General features: G+C 56.0%; 1 protein-coding gene across 3 annotated transcripts; it reads left to right on the forward strand.

Annotated features, from left to right (window-relative positions):
* Positions 1-4,343: 4,343 nt before the first annotated feature.
* Positions 4,344-18,180, forward strand: VGF (VGF nerve growth factor inducible). 3 transcript variants are annotated; one of them, XM_081167890.1, is made up of 2 exons: positions 4,344-4,471; positions 14,045-18,180. In XM_081167890.1, exon 2 carries the CDS (start codon positions 14,066-14,068, stop codon positions 15,800-15,802), a length of 1,737 nt encoding a protein of 578 aa, XP_081024016.1. In that variant the 5' UTR covers positions 4,344-4,471; positions 14,045-14,065; the 3' UTR covers positions 15,803-18,180. The 3 variants fall into 3 exon arrangements, with proteins under 3 accessions (XP_081024016.1, XP_081024014.1, XP_081024015.1); XM_081167888.1 differs by lacking the exon at positions 4,344-4,471 and adding an exon at positions 11,258-11,461; XM_081167889.1 differs by lacking the exon at positions 4,344-4,471 and adding an exon at positions 12,274-12,417.
* Positions 18,181-20,610: the final 2,430 nt, after the last annotated feature.

Genomic DNA, 20,610 nt, shown 5'->3' on the forward strand with positions numbered 1-20,610 from the left:
ACACACACACACACACGCACAAACACACAAGGCCCGCGCTGGGCCCCCCATCTCGGGCTATTTCCAGATCCCTATTTTGCCAACACGTGCCCCACCAGCTGGAAGGAGAGTGACGGGGAGGAGAAACAGCCAGGATGACTCTTCTGCAGCGTGTGTGTGTGTGTGGGGGGTCTTTTTGCCTCTCACCTTGACAAGGATGGCGGGGGGAGGGGAGGTGCTTCGCCGCTTTATTTCGAGGCCTCCTCCTCCCCCTCCTCCCCCCCTGGAATTTCTGCCACGGGAGAGGCAAGTTGGCAAGAGCTGCCCTTTCCGTGCGCAACAGCCTTTCACACCACCCAGCCAGCACTCTGGTGAAACTCACAAGGCATGATACGGGGCGGGGGGGGGGGGGCAAGAGCGCCACTCTCTCCCGCACGCCTGTAACATGGAGGTTCTCTTGAGCCCCGGACAGAGCTCCCCACCCCCCGCCCCATGGATCTGTCCCTTTTTAAAAGCCTCCTTCGCCCGATGGCAGTGAGCCAAACCCTGGCCCGCACGAAGCAGGCGCCTCCTTTGCCCCAGCCTGAATCCGAACCACTCTGTCCCAGTGGGAAGCCTGCAGAATCCCAGAATGGTAGAGTTGGGAGGGTTCCTCAGGGATCATCTAGTCCAGCCCCTCTGCAGTGCAGGAACCACAGCGAAATCGCAGCCTGTATGGTCTGGGGGCTCTAAAAAAGAGAGTGGAGGGGGGACTCCCTCTCCTGCTTCTTAATATATAAAACCCTCCACCCCTGCCATAGCCTGTTCTTCCTGGGGGAGGCGCCTCCTCCTCAGTCATGTCAGTTGCCTCTTACAGGAAGTTTCCCGGAGCTCCTATCCGGCCTTCCCCTCTCTCTCCCTCTTAGAAAGGGCCTCCAGGATCATTATAGTCCAGGGGTCAGCAAACTTTTTCAACAGGGGGCCGGTCCACTGTCCCTCAGACCTTGTGGGGGCCGGACCATAATAATAAAAAATGATAATAATGAACGATTTCCTACGCCCCACAAATAACCCAGAGATGCATTTTAAATAAAAGGACAACTTCTACTCATGTAAAAACACGGTGATTCCCGGACGTCCGCGGGCCGGATTGAGAAGGCGGTTGGGCCGGATCCGGCCCCCGGGCCTTAGTTTGCCTACCCATGCTTTGGTCCAACCCGGGAAGAAGCTCCACTGATTCCCCCCAATCTCTTTTCACCAAGCCCCCAAGGCCCACGCCCTCACATCCCTTCCATTCCTTTCCTGCCCCATCCTCTCTCTCCTGAGCTGGGGCCAAGGGCGAAGCCCCCCCCGCCCCGCGCCACGGACCTCCCCCGACGCGAGAGGGAAGCGCCAGGCGAGGATGAGTCTCCCTCTCAGCCTCCCCCCCCCCGCGCGCCGCCTTGCTCTTTTCGATGTTGGCAGCAGCAGCAGCAGCAGGCACTCACAACACGCGCAACACACGCAGACACACAACTAGCTCCGGCTGCTGCCTTCCTCCTCCTCCCTACAAATCCCCCCGAGCCGAGGCAGTGTGTGGGGGGGGTCCGCCTCCCTCCTGCCCCTCCCACCCCAGAGCTATAAACTGTGCCTAATTAACCAGAAAGGATGTCTCATCATCATCATCACCGCCATCATCATCTCCTCCTCAATGGCTTGGCTCGGCTGCTGCCCGCCTGTGACTCACACGCTCAGCCTCCCGCCCCGCGGAGAGAGAGAGGGGGGGCGGCTCCAGAAGCAGCAGCAACGCAAGAACATCAGGAGGGCCTGGGGACCCATCGAGGCCAGTATCCTGTCTCTACAGTGGCCAGTCAGGTGCCCAAAAGGGAAAGCAGACTAGTGGCCATTGATAGTCTCCTCCATGGATTTGCCCCCATCGTCTTTTAAAGCCACCCAGCCTGTGGCTGTCCTGTCTCCAGTGGCAGAGAGTTCCTCAGTTCAACTCTGCGCTGCATGAGGAAGTAGAAAAAGTGGCGGCAGCACCATACCAGCCCCCCCTCCAATACACACAGCACTAACAGGCAGCAGGGGCACCCACCCACCCACCTTGTTAAAGCAAGAGCACTAAAAGCCTGGGCTAAATTGGAGCCTCCTGGCCCAGCAATGCCTATCTGAGGAGCCAGCCCTGACCTGCAGCCAGCCTCCTGCGCCCACTTGCTCCACATGCTAGAGACGGCTCCTCTCACCATGACGTGCGCTGCCAATCAGTGCAGGCAGTACTGAACTCGGTGGACCGCTGTGCATAAGCCAGTTCCCGACATACATTGCAGGGGTTGGGCTAGATGACCCTTGGGGGGCCCTTCCAAAGCCACAATTCTAGGATTCTATACATGGTGGGTGTGGGAGGATCTGCAGCCAAATCACGAACTCTGTGAGGTCATATCCTCTAAACTTTTGTGGCGGGAACAATAGAAAACTTAATATTCTTATTCTGACCTACAGTGGGGTAGCATCTCTGCATTTTGAGCTGGACTATGGACTTTTGTAACTTCTCAGGATTATCGCCTGCCTGCTTTTCATCACTGTCATTGTTGGAACATGGCAAGACTTTTAATGTGAGTAAACCACATCTTTTTCTTGTTTACTTTAACAGTCTGAGAGTGGTTTCTTTGTTAAGATGGAAACATAAAGGGAGAACGTAATCCAGGCCTGCCTAATGTATCCTTGGATATCACCATTTGTTCCAGAAGCTTGTACAACCTTCTCCTAAAAGCTTCTAGAGATGAGCTGTGCACAGATGGTGATATCACTCTGCTGAAATAGGTATTTGCATTCTTCACACAAAGTGAGAAAGAGGGAGGGTAATAAATGAATAAAATATCCTCTCCTGCTCATCAAAATCCACCCAAGAGTGCGAAAGAGACCTCTGGGCCTTGAGAAGCCGGAGTGATGCTGCCGGCCAGATGCAGGAACACAAGAGGGCCAGGTGGACAGACAGTCTCTGGTCTGGCAAGGCAACTCCCTTAGTTGCGTCTGGGAAAGCGCAGTGGAGCTTGCCCTGAACCCATGGCCACTCCACACACCAAGAAGGCATCCCCACCTCACCTCTGAGGACGATGCAAACATCTGCACATGGCAGGCTGCAGTGGGGCAGGGGGTCCTGCTCCAGACCTGCCCCCTCAGTCATCTGTGGGTGGGAGAAGTGTTCCTAGATTTGCAGCTGACCCACACGTCTCTCTTCCCCCCTCCCTGGCAACCTGGCAAGGCTCAAAGTCCGAATGGAGCCTCTTTGTAGAGATGAATCAGAAGCAGGTGCCCCCACACCCTGAAAATTACCAGACCAAAATATTGTCGCACGATTGGGTCAGTGGAGCGTCACTTGCACCCAGGACTCGGCTCTGCAACCTGTTTCAAATCAGACCTGCAGCCTCTCTCTCTCGCCCTCCAACCTCTGCTTATCCTGCCCAGCAACAGAGAATTACCCCCAAACCTGGGATCGGGGCAAGCGGGGAAGAAGCCCCAGCATCTCCCCTGCTCTAAACTGGGTTGGGGGGGCTGGGGGACCACCAAACTGAATCCCTGGTTGTGCCTCTGCCTTCTCTTTCCTCTCCGCTCAACGAACAGAGGAGCGCCCCAGGCCTCTGACTCATGACTTCTGATTTCTCACAGAGAGTGTTTAGTGCCATAAATAATCTTCGCAGGAGTCTGTTATTCTTGATGGGTGCAAAAAATCACAGCTTATTTGTTTACCAAGAAAGAAAAGAAAAAAGAAAAAATTTCTTGGGCTCTGGGGAGGCTGGAAATCTGCTGCCACCCCCATCGCACAAGTCCATCCACTTTGGGGAAGGGGAGAAGAGGTCAAAGGTTCAGAGGGAGGCAGGCAGGCAGGCAGAGGTCAAGATGTGTATAGGGGGGCGGGATTCAGGGCAGCTGGTTGTGTTGAAGGACAGAATGGGGGGTGGGGGGAGCGGATGAGACATGGAGGGATGTGAGGGGAGGGGAAGCAGGGCCTCTGAGAGGGAGAGCTGTTTATTAGAATCGTAGAATTGGAAGGGAACCCAAAGGTCATTTTGCACATCACAAACAGGAATAAACGGGTAGAAGAGAAAGGGGTGAATGGATGAAAGAATGAGCAGAAACAGGAAGTGCCTAGGTGGAGGCAGGCAAGAGTGTCCCCAGAGCAGAATAATGGAGAAGAAAAGGAGGCAGGTGTGATGAGGAGGCAGGTGTTCCTCATCTGGGGCTGGGGGGAGGCAGCCCCCACTTCATGTCGTGCCTGCTGGAGGATTGATCCGCTAGCGAGTCACTATATGATGTCATATCCTCTAAACTTTTGCGGCAGGAAGAGGAATGATAGAAAACTTCTTCTTCCTCTCACACTCTTCTCCTTATCTGTGATGGGGGGGAAAATGCCTGTGAGCTCTCCTCAAGAGAATGCACACCATTTTTGGACTATGCGCTTTTGTAATTGTTCAAGATTACTGCCTGTCTGATTTTCATCACTGGAGCTGTTGAATCCTGGCAAGACTTATAGGTGAGTAAGCTTTATATTTTTCTTGTTTACAGTCTGAGAGTGTTAAAGGGAAACAGAAGGGAGAAGAGTGATCCAAGTCTGCATAGCACATGTTTGGATATCTTAATTGTTCTAGGTCACACCTTTTTGGAATTTTGTATTTTGTAACTAAGAAGTACTATTTTGATATATTTGCTGCCTGCGTTGAATTGTAAGTAAACTTCTTTGTTTTTGCTGAAAGGTGTGGTCATTCTTGGCAACGGGGACAAAGAGGGGCAGGTCAGAGGACCTCAAACAGGGATAAAAAAGTGTAGCTTCCTAATTCCTAGCTTCTGGTAAGCTGCAAAACCACACGTGTTTTTTACTCTGCCAAAAGGGTTTCACAGCCTGTTCACTCTCACAGTTCTCCCACACACATGGGACAGGAGGTTTAAATTTTAATTGACAGCTTTAAAGCTCAGTCCATCTCCATCATGAAGGCTGCAATGTTTTGGACGTTCCAGCTTAGAGAAAAGCTGGGTAAGAGGCAAAGTGATAGAAGTTTGTAAAATTATGGATGGCATGAAGAAAGTGGAAAGAGAAAAATTTGCTCCCTCTCAACTATCACAAAGACTCGTGCGCATCCAGTGGAGCGGAACAGTGGAAGATAGAAGAAAGTCCTTCTTCATGCAGTGCAGGGTTAACATGTGGAACTCCCTGCCACAGGACACCTGGACAAATTCACAGAGGAGAGGGCTGTCAATGACAACTAGCTGTGAAGGTTCTGCTCTGCCTCACAGCTGGAGTCAGTGATGCTTCTGAATCCCAGCTGCTGGAATAATTTTGCTCTTGTGCCCAAGTCCCCCTTGAGGGTTTCCCAGAAGAGGCATCTGTCTGGCCACTGTGAGAAGAGGACGCTGGACTAGATAGGCCGTTGGCCTGATCCAGCAAAACCTAATTTAGCCCAGGTGGGGAAGGGGCTCGCCCACAGGGGGGCATTGAAGGGAGGAGCAAGGCCATAGGGAGCATTCCCCCCTCAGTCTTAGCTCCAAGCCCCTCAGCCAAACTTCTCAGGAAGATTGTCTGGGTGTGTGGCCCTTGCAACCTCTGTAAGGGATTGGGGGGGCCACAGCCTGGAGTTTGCCTTTGCAAACCTGCCAGATTTTATTCCCTGGTGAATGGCTGGTGGGACCCCTTTTGCACGGGATTTTCACTTCGTGTGGATGTTTCTTTGGGGGGGGGGGCGGGCGGGCGCTGAGGTATTGCAGAGTAGTGGGCCGCATAGGAGGAAGGGGGTGTAGCTGACAGAGCAGCCAGAAAGCGAGCGAAGTGGTCCTAAGCAGAGCACTCATTCCCTCCCCCTCCTCTCCCATCTGTCCACCCACCTACTGGATCTGGCCAAGCATGAAATTGAATCCGGGAGCCTCTGTTGAATTGGGCTGCCCCTCTGCTCCGCAGGTCCAGCACCCCCAGCCCATAATTCCTCCACCTGCAGCTCCTCACTCTGGGCCAGCCCCCTCCTGCTGCAGTCGAGGAAGAGAGGCAGAGACCCAGGGAGAGCAGCCCTGCTTTACGCCAGCCAGGCAGGGATCCAGCCCCTTTGATTCATTCACACAATCAGAGGCTCCTGCTGCAAGAGTGACTCACTCACCAGGCATCAATCTAAGCTCTGACAGCCCGGAAATCCGGCATTAGTCCCCGGGAGGGAGCTGCTAATTTTCCAGGAGAAAGGATGGGAAATGGCCGAGGAGGAGGAGGTAGGAGTGATTGTGTGAGTGAGTCAATGTGGGTGTTGGAGGAGGGCGTCAGGTAGCCCATGGATGGAAAGGGACCAGGGGTCACACGTGGGGAGGCTGCTCACACCCCCCCCCCTGAGCCCAGGCTCCCTTTCCTAGTGCCACCTGCAGGCTCACAGCTTCTAGACCTCACTGCTCACTCCAAACCCATGGCTTCTCACCTCACCCTTTATGGAGTAAGGTAAAGGTAAAGGGACCCCTGACCATTAGGTCCAGTCGTGGCTGACTCTGGGGTTGCGACGCTCATCTCGCTTTACTGGCCGAGGGAGCCGGCATACAGCTTCTGGGTCATGTGGCCAGCATGACTAAGCCGCTTCTGGAGAACCAGAGCAGCGCACGGAAACGCCGTTTACCTTCCCGCCAGAGCGGTACCTATTCATCTACTTGCGCTTTGACATGCTTTGAACTGCTAGGTGGGCAGGAGCAGGGACCGAGCAACGGAAGCTCACCCCGTCGCGGGGATTCGAACCACTGACCTTCTGATCAGCACCTGTGGTTTAGACCACAGTACCATCTGGGCAACTCAACCAACAAGGAACCCCTCCTCTGGTCTCCGCGGTCTTAACAACCCTGTTTCATGGAGGAGGGGGCTATCGATGGCTAATAGCCACAGTGGCCCCGCTCTGCCTCTGTGGTCTGGGGCAGCGACGCTTCTGAACCCCAGTTGCTGGAAACCCCAGGAGGGAAAAGGGCTCTTGCATTTGGCTCCTGCTTGCTGGGGTTGCAACAGGGCACCTGGGGGGCCACTGTGAGGCCTGATCCAGAAGACTCTTCTAATTCTCTTCTATGTGGAGGGGCAGAATAAGGAGTTGTGGCTTGTGCCAACAGAGGGTCTCCATTGGCCCGTGGTGGGTGGGAGAAGTGGGGGAGATACACAGTGATGAAAATCAGGCAGGCAATTATCCTTAAATGTTTACCAAAGGAGGGGGGTAAATAATAAATATTTTTATTATTATTATTTACCCCCTCCTTTGGTAATCCTCACAGAACTCTAGCCCAATGGTTGCCATGAATTTGATTTTGAATTGGTTTTAGAATGCTGTGTTACTTTTATTGTTGTTAGCCGCTCTGAGCCCGGCTTCAGCTAGGGAGGGTGGGATATAAATAAAATATTATTTTTATTATTATTACAAATATCCGCAGTCCAGTTCAAAAGGGGGACTGCTCTCTGGAGGAGAGCAAAGAAACGCCTCCCTCCATCGCAGGTAAGAAAAAGAGTGCGTAGTAGTGGGAGGAAGAAACAAGAGGGAAAGTTTTGATTGTTCCCCTTCCCACCACAAAAGTTCAGAGGATATGATATCCTGGAGTCTCCTGCCTGCGACTGGGCTGCAGGTCCTCCCAGACGAAGCAGAAGAGTCAGAGCTCAGTGGCAGAACACCTGCTTGGCATGAAGAAGGTCTCAAATCCACACATTTCCACTTGGGCTGGGAGAGAGTGGTCCTTCTTGTGAGCCTCTCCCCTTTGGTGCACCTGACAGAGAGCAGGGTGCTGGGCTGTATCCAACTGCAGCGAACTTCTTCCACTCCTGCTGCTTGTGGTGGAGCTGTCAAATTTAAACGGGGCCACACAGGAAGTAACTGCATTTAACTTTGTGCAACGCAGGGTGATCCAGTCTTGCACACAGGAAGTGATGCAATAAGGGGAGGGACCCTGACCCTTGGAAAAGCCTCCAGGACTGCATTCCAGGGTGTGAGACTCTTGTGCTGCTTTCTGACCTCACAGAAAGGCTGCCTGGAGAGTATGGATACCAAGGAGGGAGGGAGGAAAGGTTGTTGCCCTCAAATCCTGGTTGGCCACCATGGAAAGCAGGAGGGTGTCGAGCTAGGTGGATTTTTGTTCCGCTCCAGATAAAGGGCTGTTCCTGTGAGGAGGGGGTTGCGGCATTTGGGGGCTAGGAGGTGGCATGGCAGGAGTTTATGCAATTATGTGTGGCATGGAGGAATAAATGCTTCCCTCCCTCTCCAGTGACACCAGGATTTGTGGACATCTGATGACGCTGAATGCTGGAAGCTTCAGGGTAGATAAATGAAAGAGTTAAGGTGCCGAACTCCCTTCCGCAACCAACAAGCTAGATGACTTTAGAAGAGAATGGGACGGATTCATGGAGGAGGAGGCAGAATTCCTTTTGAATCTCAGTTGCTGAAAACCAGAGGAAATGGGCTCTGGCCTGATCCAGCTGCCAGTTTGTCTTATGTTCTTATGCTCTTATGTTCTTACAGGATGGCAATGCGTGGTCCTGATGCATGTATGGACTCTGGTTTCGTAATTCTAGCCACATGGTGGACTGCTAGCATCTCTCTCCAAGGAAGCCTTCACTCTGCAGAAATGAGCCTATGGATACTTTAGCAGCTTAAGACAAAAATCACTCAATTGTAGAGTTGGAAGGGACCTCAGGGGTCATCTAGCCCAACCCCCTGCAATGCAGGAATCTTTTGCCTGATGTGGGGCTCAAACCCCTGACCCTGAGATTAAGAGTCAAGAGCCAGTGTGGTGTAGTGGTTAAGAGCGGTGGACTCGTAATCTGGGGAACCGGGTTCGCGTCTCCGCTCCTCCACCTGCAGCTGCTGGGTGACCTTGGGCCAGTCATACTTCTCTGAAGTCTCTCAGCCCCACTCACCTCACAGAGTGTTTGTTGTGGGGGAGGAAGGGAAAGGAGATTGTGAGCCGCTTTGAGACTCCTTCGGGTAGTGATAAAGCGGGATATCAAATCTAAAACTCCAGCCACTGAGTTTTTCTGCCTGCACTGAGGTTCTTCCTCTTTTCCAAGTTCCAAGTCGCATTTTCACAGTGCTGTACAATTGAGTGACTCACTGCCTGTCCGCCCCAGGGGGTGAAAGGGGAGCAGGGATATCGTCACCTGACGCGCATTACCTGTCTGCTTCCCCACACACCTGCAATCCACCCCCACCTGGAACTCCTGTTTGCAAAGCCGCCCTCTGCATATGTTCAATGGCTGGCTCAAATGTCCACATCTCAGCTGAGCTGAAAAGGGGATGTTGGTGTGTCTTCAGTTTCCAATTCAGATTGGAGCTGGCTTGAGGGGAGAATGCATGAAAATACACAAATAGTTACAGGGTGAGTATGAATTGTGGCTAACGTCATGTCTATACGTCTTCAGAAACCAGCAGTGGGAGCAGGGAGGACAGAGGCAACGGCAAGATGTACACAGCTGTTGTTTCAACCCTACATTTCAGGAGAGAGAAATCTGCTGGCAAACCTTCTCCTTAGAGCTGAATGCTCGACAGCCACGTCTACCAACAATTTGGTCTGTGTTTAGCATCCAGAATATTTCATACCTTCAGCGCGTTCCAATATTTGATGTTATTTGACAGCTTGCATGCAGACGGTTGTTCTGCTTTGAGGGTTTATCATGGCTGAAACCTACCCAACCCAAAAAGGGTCTAGAAGGTTGCCCAAAAATCTAGAAGCAGACACCTTTCACTTGTGGGGGGGGGGGGGGAGAGAAGGTGGGATTTCATTCAGGCAATGAGATATTGCTGTGTCCCAAGTATTTGTGAATGTCCCTTTCAGTTTTAAATCTGGGCTGCTGAGGAGCCCCTGCATCTGGGGTGGGGGGTGAGGGGGCAGAGTTTGCTGAAATGGGGCAGGAAGACCTCCCCAGAGACCCTTTTGGTGTTGTGTGCATACATGGAGGGCTTCAGGGACAGAGCTACCTTGCTCAACTGCAGCTAAGGGGGGGGTGTCAATGAACTTCCCGCCCACCCCCAGCATTGTGCAGCGTAGATCCCTCCACTGCAGCAGGGGGGGGGGCAAAATGAATCCCCTCTTTCATTGCAGCAAAACACGAATGGCAGTGTTGGGGGAGGGGGCAGAGAGAGAAGCAGAATCTTTGGAGGAATGTCAGAAAGGGAGAGGTGTGTTGGGGGGGGGGCATCTCTCCCTGCCCTAAGCTCCCCTCTCCCCACATATGGGGCTGTTGCAGCAGACGGAGCAGCAGCAGCCACCGCAACGCCCACCCCAACCCCCACTCCCAGGACCGTGAAGGGGGCGTGAAGGACGCAGAGGACTGCAGAGCGTGCGGAGGGTGACTCATCGCCCCTGCCCTTCTCCCCACCTGCCACCCCCCGAGGCTGGAAGCACCCGGTGGCACGTACCCCCACCGAAAAGTGTGGGGCGGGAGCTCATCAACCTGGGAACTAAGAGGAGGAGCGCCGTCCAGGGATAGAGGGCAGGATTAAAATGCGGCGCTGGGGGGGGGGCGCTCTTTGTATGAATGGGCGAGCACCGCGGTGAGAGGGGACTGGAAGGAGAGAGGCGCGAGAGCGCGCAGGTGGGAGGGAGCCGGGAGTGAAGCGCCCGGGCCGTCGGGAGACCGAGAGCCAGCCAGCCAGAGCGCATCTCCCCATCGAATCGCTCGCAAGAGGCGAGGGCGCAGAAGGAGACCCGCCGGTTAAAGCGCGGAGGAGGAGGAGGAGGAGGCGCGCCCCGGGTCCGCACTAGCGCGCGCGGGGGGGGGGGCAGGAAGGCGACGTGGACTCTCCGGGCGAGCGCCCGTCTGAACACACGCGCGGAGCACACGCGTCCTCCTAGCGCGCCCCACCTCGCCTGGTTACCTGCGTGCGCGTCCACAGGCGCCTCCCGCAAAGGGCGCCCTCCTCCGCGCACGGGCCCCGAGGTAAAGGGCGCGGGAGAGAGAGAGGTTCTCTCGGAGCGGCGCCTGGGAACAAAGGGGTCTTCTCCCGCCAGCGCGCTCCCGAGCGCCCACACCGGCCGGAGGCGGCGGCGGCGGCGGCGGGGAAGCCTCCCCCAGGCCCCTGGAGCCGAGGCTTCCTCCGTGTCTCCCCCAGGCCCCGTCTCCCAGCCCGCCGGTCCATTCACGAATCCCTCTCTCCTCCTCCCGATTCTTCTTCAGTCATTCATTCACCCAGCACTCCACTCTCTTCCCATTCATCCCCTTCATTCATTCCATTCGCTCGCTCGCTCGCTGGACTTTTTTCCCTTTTCTTCCTCCACCCCCCCCGGTTGTGCGCAGGCGCGGGGCTCCCCTCCAATCGTGCTCGAATTTTATGAATGAACATTGACGTCAATGGGGCCCCCCACGTGGGCCCGGCTGGAAGTACAAAAGCGGCCGCCCAGCCCAGCCGCTCTCCAAGGTGCTGAACGGCGGCAGCGCAGCCCCGGCGAGCGAAAGGCAGAGCCAGGCGGGCGGACCGAGCGACTCCAGAGGGGTGGGGCGGACCCGAGACCCCCGGCCGGCCCAGCTACCACGGAGCCGGTAACACGTCCCCCTCCCTTGCAGAGTCATTACACAGGCGGAGAGAAGCGGGGGGGGGGGTCCTAGAGGACAACCCCCGGCCCGCCTCGCCCATCCCTGGAAGGATGGTCGGAGAGGGTGGGGGGCGCTGAAGGAAGCGCTGCTCGGTAGCGGTGGTTTAAGGCGAGGAGGCGGCCGGGGACGACGAAGAGGTGGCGGCGGCTGTGGGGCGGCGGCTGCGCGTCTCCAGGATGGGAACCGCCGGTTGGCAAGGAGGGCGTCTGCTCCCCCCCCCCCTAAGAAGGGCTGCCCCGAGATGCGGGGTTCAGGGTGGTCCCCTTGAAGCGATTCCCGAAGCGGGGCGGGCGCCTTTCGCTAGCGACAGGGGGAAGCCGGTCGTAGAGGGGGAGAGAGAAATGGAGGGGGGGGGGCTCGGTCGCTTCGAGATATGGCAGGTAGACGGACGCATATGTGGGGCAGGGGATTCTATCCCTTGCGGATGGAGGGGGTGGAAAAACGCTTGTGGGCAGCCGGTGGGAAAGAATCGAGACCTCGAAAGGAATTATGCGAACGTTGGAGAAGGCGAGGAATCCGGGGGTGTTGTTGGGAAGGAGCTCTTGAAACTGGGGTGGGGCTAAATTATGCAGAGGGGCTGAAAATGGGGAGCGGGGGTCAGCTTTCTAAAGGTGAATGGCTGTTGGGAAAGAGGGGGGTGGTAGCGGAGGGTCTCAGCCGGCAGAGGGAGGCGGCGGCAGCAGCGCTGAGGCTGCCAGTCATCTCCTCCCCTGCATGTGTGGGCGGTGGGTGTGGGGACTGCAGAGAGGGGGGGGGAGCGAGCGAGCGAGAGACGAGCCAGCAGGTCTTTCGCGTGCTCTCTCTGATGTGGGGAGGCGGAGGAGGCACGGGGCGACGCTTTCGGTGCCCCAGAACCAGCCAGCCCAGTGACCCACAGCTCAGAGATAACTGAGGAAGAAAAGGTGGGCTGGGGGGGGGGCGAGCAGAGGACTTCTTTGTTCTAGAATAACTCTTATATAGGGAGGGAGCGAGACAAAGATCCAATCGGTCCCATATAAAGCCGAATAGCGGGGTGTAGGAAAGAACACCCCAATCGATGAGATGAGGATGTTAGGAGCAGCTCCAGGAAAGTGGGTGGGAGGCAGGGAAAGAATTATGGGGACCCCGGATCTAGCTGCAAGCGGACCCCCGCAGACTCCCCTCTTCCACAGCACGATTCAGACGGGAGAGCCTCTTCGTTCCCCTCACAGTATGGGGGAAATCTAGGCTTGGTGGAAAAGGCAAAAACGAGGGTAATAAAACTGCCAGCTCAAAATGCACTTCCGATAAACAGCAGCGCCCCCCCCCCCAATTGAACACACCTAGGCTGAGAATGCAGGAATGTAGCCGGGTGCCAAGAAGATGGTCCTGGCGACGGAGGAGCGGGGGTGGCGGCACCCTCCCTCTGCTGAGCGGGCTCTTCCGTCTCGTGGCATCCCTTGGCAACCCCGGCCGAGTTGGGAAAGTGTGCGGGGGGGGGGGGGGGGAGGAGAGAGATGCATGGCGTAGTGTTTTGTACGTGCGCGCAGAGAGAGACGTTTTGTCGGAAGGAGCTGCCCGGGTGTGTGTGCGCGCGCGCACCGCTGGCAGGCAAGCAGGCAGGCAACCCTACGAGGCGAGCAGGATCCCGGAATCCGGCGGCGATGCACGGAATTGTCAATGAGAGACCCATTACGAGCGTAGAGTACACGACGTGCCTCTCCGCCGCTCAGGCAGCGAGCTGGCAGGAGGCGCTTCGGGGGGAAACAAAGCCCCACCATGCAGCCGGGTCTTAAGAAAATCGGAGTGGGGGGGGGGAGAGATGTGGGGACGAGAGAGGACCACGTTAACACGAGGGCTGGAGCGCTGCGCCTGGTGTGGGGCTGGGCAGAAACCATTTTCCGAGGGAAAAGCGGGGGCTCAGCCCCACAGAAGGGGAAGTCCTAATCAGGAAGAGAGGCTTGTTCCTTCGGGGAAGTGAGAGCGGCTCGCCAGAGGACCCCGCCACCCCCTCCTCGGTGACAGAACTGTGTCACCTGGCCCGGCCAGCCCCCCCCCCCCAAAGCTTGTGGGTCGAGGCGCCTCCCCTCCCGCCAAGGGGATGACGTTTCGTTTTCCAAGTTCGTTGAATTTGTGGGTCTCGCCAAAGGCCAGGGCAAACTTGCGTGAGGCAACAGCGTTAACAACATAACACAGAAGAGCTCAGCTGGTCAGAGCCTGGTCAAGGTGGCAGGTTCGATCCCTGCAGGGGACGGCTGCCTATTCCTGAATTGCAGCGGGCGGGTTGGACTCCTCAGGGTCCCTTCCAACTCTAGGATTCCATGGCACGTGGGGCTTTTGCTCTTCCACAAGACCACTCGATCTGTGCGCGTGAATCATAGACTTCTAAAGGGACCCCCAGGGGTCATCCAGTCCAACCCGCTGCAAAGCAGTGCTCTTTCGCCCTATGGCTGGAACCCTGAGATTAAGAGTCTCCCGCTGTGTAGAAAAGAGAGAGAGAGAATGGGGAGGGGGGGGTCTCCTCGACTTCATGCCGCTCTGACCTCGCCTTTGTCTGTCTCCCCTGCACAGCACCTCTCTCCGCGTGGCAGGATGCCGTGCCTTCCCCACCTTCGCAGAGCTGCCTGGCTCCTCTCTCTCTGCCTCCTCCTGGCGCAGTCCCACCTCCGCGCTGCTGCGCTCCCCACGGGAAGGGGGCAGGAGGAGGAGGCCCGCCCAGGCGGCGGCGGCGGCGACAACGACCGCGAGTCCCCCCAGCCTGAAAACTCTCCAGCCGGACGGGGGGTCCTGCCGGGACCCCTCGGCGCCGAAGACCAGAAGCGCGGCGGCCCCGACGAAGGCGACCTCTTCCAAGACGTGGACCCCAAGGCCTTGGCCGCGGTCCTCCTGCAAGCGCTCCAGGCCGAGGCCGGCAAGCCCAGAGACGGGCAGAGCCTGAACCCGGAGCCCAGCGCCAACGAAGAGCGGGTGCGCAGCGAGACCAAGAGCTCCGACGCGCAGGAGCAGCCGGAAAAGAAGGCGCAGGGGCCGCGCTGGGAGGCGGGCGAAGACGGAGGCCGAAAGCAAGACGAGCAGGAGGAAGAGGGCGGCGAGGCTGGCGAGAGAAGCTTCGGGCAGCAGGAGCTGGACGCCCTCAAGTCCATGCTGGGGGAGCTGCAGCGCTACAGCTCGGCCGCCAAGAGGGCGGAGCCCCCCCAGGGCCCCCCGGCCCCCCAGGAGCGGGACGACGTCCTCAAGGAGCTGGAAGAGTACGAGCGGCTGAGGGCGCACGCCAAGCGCAGCCCGGCGCCCCCGGGAGAGCCCTGGGACGGGGCGCGCAAGCTGCGCCAGCAGCAACACCTGGAGCACCAGCTCCTGCAGAGGCGCTACGAGGAGCTGGCCGAGAGCCGGCGCCAGGCGGAGGAGGCGCGGAGGGCGGCGGCCGAGGAGGAGCGCCTGGCGGACATGGCCTCCGACCTGCTGCTCCAGTACCTGCTGAAGGACGGCGAGGAGGAGGAGGACGGGCGCCAGGGGGCCAACGCGCAGGAGGAAGACGAGGACGACGAGGAGGAGCCGCCGCAGCGGAGCGGGATCCGCCGCAAGGGCAGCGGGCTCCTCTTCGAGGACGAAGAGGGCAACGTGGCCGAGGACAAGCGCTCCAACGAGGCGCCCGTCGAGGAGGAGGAGGACGACGACGACGACATCGACCCCAACACCATCGACCGCCTGATCGAGCTGTCCAGCAAACTGCACCTGCCCGCCGACGACGTCATCGACATCATCAACAACGTGGAGAAGAAGAAGAAGGAGGAGGTCCCCGAAGTGGCCCCCGCGGGAAGCAAGGCCAAAGGGCCCGGGGCCCCTCCGCTGCCGCCGCCGCCGGCGCGCAATAAGCCCAAGAAGGCGCCCGCCTACGCCGTCTACCGCCCGGAGCCGCGGCCCCCGCAGAAGCCCTACTACCCTCCGGCGGACTACAAGTCCTACCACCACCGCCGCCTCCCCAAGCAGAACGAGGCGGCCTGGAACGAGGTGCTGAAAGGGGACGAGTACCCGGCGCCCAAATGGTACCCGGCCCGGCCCAGCGGAGGCAGCAGCGGCCACAGAGGAGGCGGCGGCGGCGGCGGCGTCAGCAACTACGCGGGCAGCAACAAGATCTCCAACTACATCAACCCGCGGACTTTCCAGCCTCCGCCCTACGCGCGCTTCCGCGGCCCGCTCCCCGTGGTGCCCCGGGAGGAGTTCTACGACGACGGCCCGGCCCGCGAGGAGGACGACGACGGCGGCGAGGACGAGGAGTTGCAGAACTACATCGAGACGATGCTGATGAAGCGCCCCAAGGCTTTCCAGTGAGGGCCGCCCGGGGGTCCCCCCCCGCCCCTCTCCTCGCCCCCCGCCCAAAGAAACTTTGCCATCCGCCGTGTTTCCGACATGAAATTCAGGTTCTTGCATGAGTCAGGAGAACAGAGTCTCCCCCACCGAGCGAAAGGTCCACGCGGAGGAAGCCCGGTTGCGACCCCACCCTCCTCCTCCTCCTCCTCCTCTCAGCCAGCTACCTGGTTGCCTCCTCACCCCCCACCCTGGACACCAAGCCGCCGCCCCCCCCTGCCCACACCCTCATCAGGTGCGCATCTCAAATATCTGGCCTCCAGAGCGGAATGAAAGCTGCCAAGGAGTGTTCAGACAACTCTTTTTCCACTGCAGCGAGTCAAGTCGGAGCTCCCCATGCAGCCATGGGGCAGGACCCCCCCCATTCGCCTGTCCCAGCTGTACAAAAGAGCTGGCAGCCACCCTGTCAATGCAAAATTGTCAAGGACCCCCCCCTTTCCTGGCCTCTCCTTCCTTGGGGGCAGCCTCGAAGCAAGCATTCCAGGTGTAACGTTGCAAATCCTAAGGGGTTTCCAGTTCAAACCACCACCTCTGTCTGGATCTCCCTCCTGCCCCCTTTGGAAACAGCCCCCTCCACCCTACCCCCCAAAACCGCACAATTTCATGGGCACAGCCAGTATTTTTATTAGGGGGGCACGTTTCATGTTAGGGGGGCAGAACCTCAGATAGTTAAGTATTTTTATTGATTTGCTTGATTTAGGGAGGGCAGCTGCCCCACCCCCATGCACAGTTTTACAGCACACTCAAGAGAGGAGCCCCCCCAAAAAAAATGGAGAGGGGAGAGAGAGAGGAATGAATAATTGTGGCCACATCTCCCCAGGTGTTTGTGATAATGAAGGCCGCCAGGTGGCACTGAAAGCAAGGACCCAACAGGACCTGATCCTGCACCCTGAGCAGGGCAGCAGGGAGTGGTTTACTCTAGCAAAAGCCTAGACCGGTGTTTCCCAAGCTTGGGTCTCCAGCTGGTTTTGGACTACAATTCCCATCATACCTAGCTAGCAAGACTAATGGAAGGGATTGTAGTCCAAAAAAACAGCTGGAGACCCATGTTTGGGAATCCCTGGCCTAGAGTAAGGCTCTGAGCACCGCAAAAGCTCCTCACACAGCTGGATACAGAGATAACACCCCTTTTATCTGCAACAAGAAGAATAGCAGAATCCTAAAACTGCAGAGCTGGCAGGGACCCCAAGGGTCATCTAGTCCAGCCCGCCCTTTAAAACACAGACATGTTTTGGAAACCTAACATAGCTGCTAAAAACCTTGCCCTTCTTTGCTCATCCAATATTTAGCCTACCAAAAGCGGAGGGGGTAAGAGATGTGACACAGAATTGCCCCCACCCCAATTTCCTGGCTGCAACCCCGTTCAAAGAAAGGTGTGTGGAAATTCAGGGCTGCTGAGAAGCCACAAACATGGAGGAGTATTTGCCCTCAAATACTCCGAGAGGAGGACTTGTTCTCACGGACCTAAATTAACCCAGTTCATTTGTGTTCAGTTTACAAACCCTCCCGCTCAAACCAAACTTTCCTTTGCTTAGTAGGCATGGGAATCTAAAGAACCAGGCTGGAAGCTAAATAAAATTTGAAACCAATGTTTAAAAGGAGCCGGGGGGGGTGTTTCCCGGCCCCTTGGGGCAGACTTTTGGCTCCAGAGCTTGGCTGAGGTTTATACCGCCTTAAATCAGGTGGAAGAGGCAAAATTGCCACAAAATCCACACTCCTCCCCCTCAAGCGCTGGGGGCCCAGAGGCTCTCTGCTGCTGCTGCCTCCGCCCCCTCTCCCCACGGAGTTCTGTCCAGAACGAAAAGATTCCCTGGCTGAGACGGAGGAGGGCAGGGGCAGCAGAAAGAGAGACAGAGAGGTTCCTGACCACAAACTGCCTTACCACAAACTCTTCCCGCGCCCCGAGCCGTTCCTTCCAGCACCCAGGCGTGGGGCACCTTGAGCCCCACAGGCACCCAGAAACAAGTTGGGGGGGGGCTTTGAGCATGCTGTATCGATACCTACTTGTGTAAATCCATGACCATCTAGAGCTGTACCTGAAAGGGTCCACCAGGGCGGGTTTCCGGAGAGCAAGCCGGGGGGGGGGGAGGGTAGGATGGGGGCGAAGGAAGCAGTCTGCACGCGTCCAAAAAAAGAACCCCCTTCCGCCGGCATCAGTCCTAGAGTGTGCGAGTTTCTTCGCTTTGTGGCGTCCAGTCCTGTAAAATAATATTAATAATAAAAAGAGTTGTTTCGATGTCCTGATCCATTTTGTTGTACTTGAAATAAAACACCTTTGGCCTGTTGTAAATAGCATGTGGAATTCCTAGTTTTGCTATAAAATAAAAGCAACTATTTTATTATGAGTTACTCTCATTATTTGCAGATCTGGAGGGTCAGTGGTGGCGCAGGAGGGGGGGCATTCAAGGTGTGGTGTGACCCCCCCCCTCTAAAGAGCACCCGGCCACATTTCAATGGTAGGTTAAGGTGCACCTTTCTGCACAGATATCCGGTCTCTCTCTCTCTCTGTGTGTGTGTGTGTGTGTGTGCAGGGTGAGATTAAAAACCTCCCTGCTGTTGCAGCCGCCGTTGCCACTGTTCTCATTTGTTCCTGATGCAGCCTAACTTACAGCCTAGAAATGATTATGCGTTACACAGTTTCCTTGCATTGCACTGTGCATAACCCACCCTTGGAAGCACATGGGGAAGGCCTGGTTTGAAATCCCAATTTAGAAATAAATTAACAATAACCTCTAGGGCTGGGTGATGTCTGGTTTTCAACACTGCAATATTGTTGTTGTCGTTTGGTCGTGTCTGACTCTTCGTGACCCCACTGCCATATATCATCAACTAAACATCATGACGCCATGATATATCACAATGTCTGAAATAAGGATAGTGCTGTGAAGTGGCATCGGCTGGCTTCACAGTTTCCCCCGCATTGTGATTTTTGCCAGCGCCGGCCCTTGTGATTCGCTGCCCCCCTGCATGAGGCAGGGGGAGCTGAGATGGCAGAGGTTTTATTATTTATTATTATTATTAATTTCATTTTTATACTGCCTTATATTTTTAAGAAAAACCTCAAAGCGGTTTACAGCATTTTAAAACATCAATAAAACAATCGCGTATACAGTCAAAGCAACATAATTAACAGAAAACTTAAATGTTATCTTAAATATTTCAAAGTAAAACATTACAAAGGAGGTCAACTACAGAATACATATGAGACGGCAGCGTTAACTGGGGCTGAAGGAACCAAGAAACATTGGCTGGCTTCACAGGTTTCCCCACATTGTGATTTTTGCATAGCACAGACACACATCATGATTTGTGATACTTTTACCAGGTCAACAATGATGAAACTGGTATCACAATACGGACTTCAAACCGGTTTTGGACAATATGTCAATATATCACCCAGCCCTAAAAATCCCCCTTGTAACCTCCATACCCAACAGAGGCATGAACTTATCCCAAAAGGCTGCAGGATCAGGCCAGGGGCTCAACTCATCTAGCATTCTGCTTGCATTATGGCTAACCAGGAAGTGCCAAAGCGACTCTCCCCTCCAGCAGCTGCCATTCGGAAGCACGCTAAGCCATGTTGAAGTTTATTCCCGTGCTGCCTTTCAGCTAGAAAAGTCCTCCAAAGCAGCTCACAAAGAAAAAGGCAAATGATTATTCAAGCTGGGGAGGCAGGCAGGTGGGATGCAACATTTTGGAAGAGTCTAAGATGCATTTGTGTTCCTGCCCAAAAAGCAAAGGCAGCCCCAGAAAATTGTCTGAGAGCAGGAGCAGTTCCTGATTCTTCTAAGGGTCTTGATCTGGGCTGGGTGAGGTAGGTGGTCAACAGATCCTAGCTCCAGAATCAGCTTCTGAGCATGTACAGAGTGGTAGCTGAACCTACCCACATACACACTTGAGAAAGAACAGTGACATATGTTATGGCCCTGTCTTCTCCAGTCCACTTCCATCAGCTCCATGAAGTGTTATCCTGAATTATAGGTACATATACACAGGGATTTGTTGCAGGGATTGTAAGCAGTGAGGTTACAGGCAAAAGAAAGGCGGAATTCTCTCTGACCTCCCTGTTTACACACAAACACTCCCCAACACACACACAATATACATACCTGTAACTCAGGATAACACTTAGTGCACCTGTGAAAATCTGTGCAGAAACAAAGGGGCTCAAGGCATCGCTAGGTTATTTTTTTTGCTGCAAGTCCTGAATGCAGCGGTTCTCGAAGGGCGGGGCAGGAGAGAATGACAAGAGCGGCGGACCATCAATATGATCTTTTGGGAAAGATTCACGTATGGCTGCAATATTTCATCCTTTCTGGACGTCCCGTCTGTGATCGTATCATAAAGCAGTTGCGTCCTGTGTTTTCGTTCTGCGAGGAAAAAGTTCAGCGTGGTGCTAGCAATTTTTGGGGGGTGAAAGTGCGGCCCAGAGAAAAAAAAGTTTTGAGAACTCCTGTTCTAAGGGGTCCAGCCACCCGCGCCCCCCTCCCGGAAACAGCTGCGCTTTCAGGCGGGTGGGGAGGAGCTGCGTTGCACCTCGGAACCCTAAACTGAGTCACGGGATATTCTGAGCTCGCTCTGCGCAGAGCTGGAGGAGGCAACCCCGGATTTGCACCTCGGGGCGGGGGGGGGGGGGAGAGCCGAACCTCCACAACTTTCAGGACTGAGGAGTCCTGGTGCCCTGTCCTCCCCTCCAAAAAAACAGGCCTTCCCCAAGGCAGCAGATGGGAACCCCACACTTTCCCATCCCGCTAGGGTCGCCTCGCCCGCCC

Source organism: Podarcis bocagei (assembly GCF_964188305.1).
Source record: "Podarcis bocagei genome assembly, chromosome: 13".
NCBI classification, from domain to species: Eukaryota; Metazoa; Chordata; class Lepidosauria; order Squamata; family Lacertidae; genus Podarcis; species Podarcis bocagei.

Excerpts from the sequence above, each read along its gene's own strand:
- VGF (XM_081167888.1), top strand. The coding sequence starts at position 11,273 with ATGGGGCCCCCCACGTGGGCCCGGCTGGAAGTACAAAAGCGGCCGCCC. Across the intron at positions 11,462-14,044 it reads GCCCAGCTACCACGGAGCCG|CACCTCTCTCCGCGTGGCAG; the intron begins GTAACACGTCCC and ends TCCCCTGCACAG.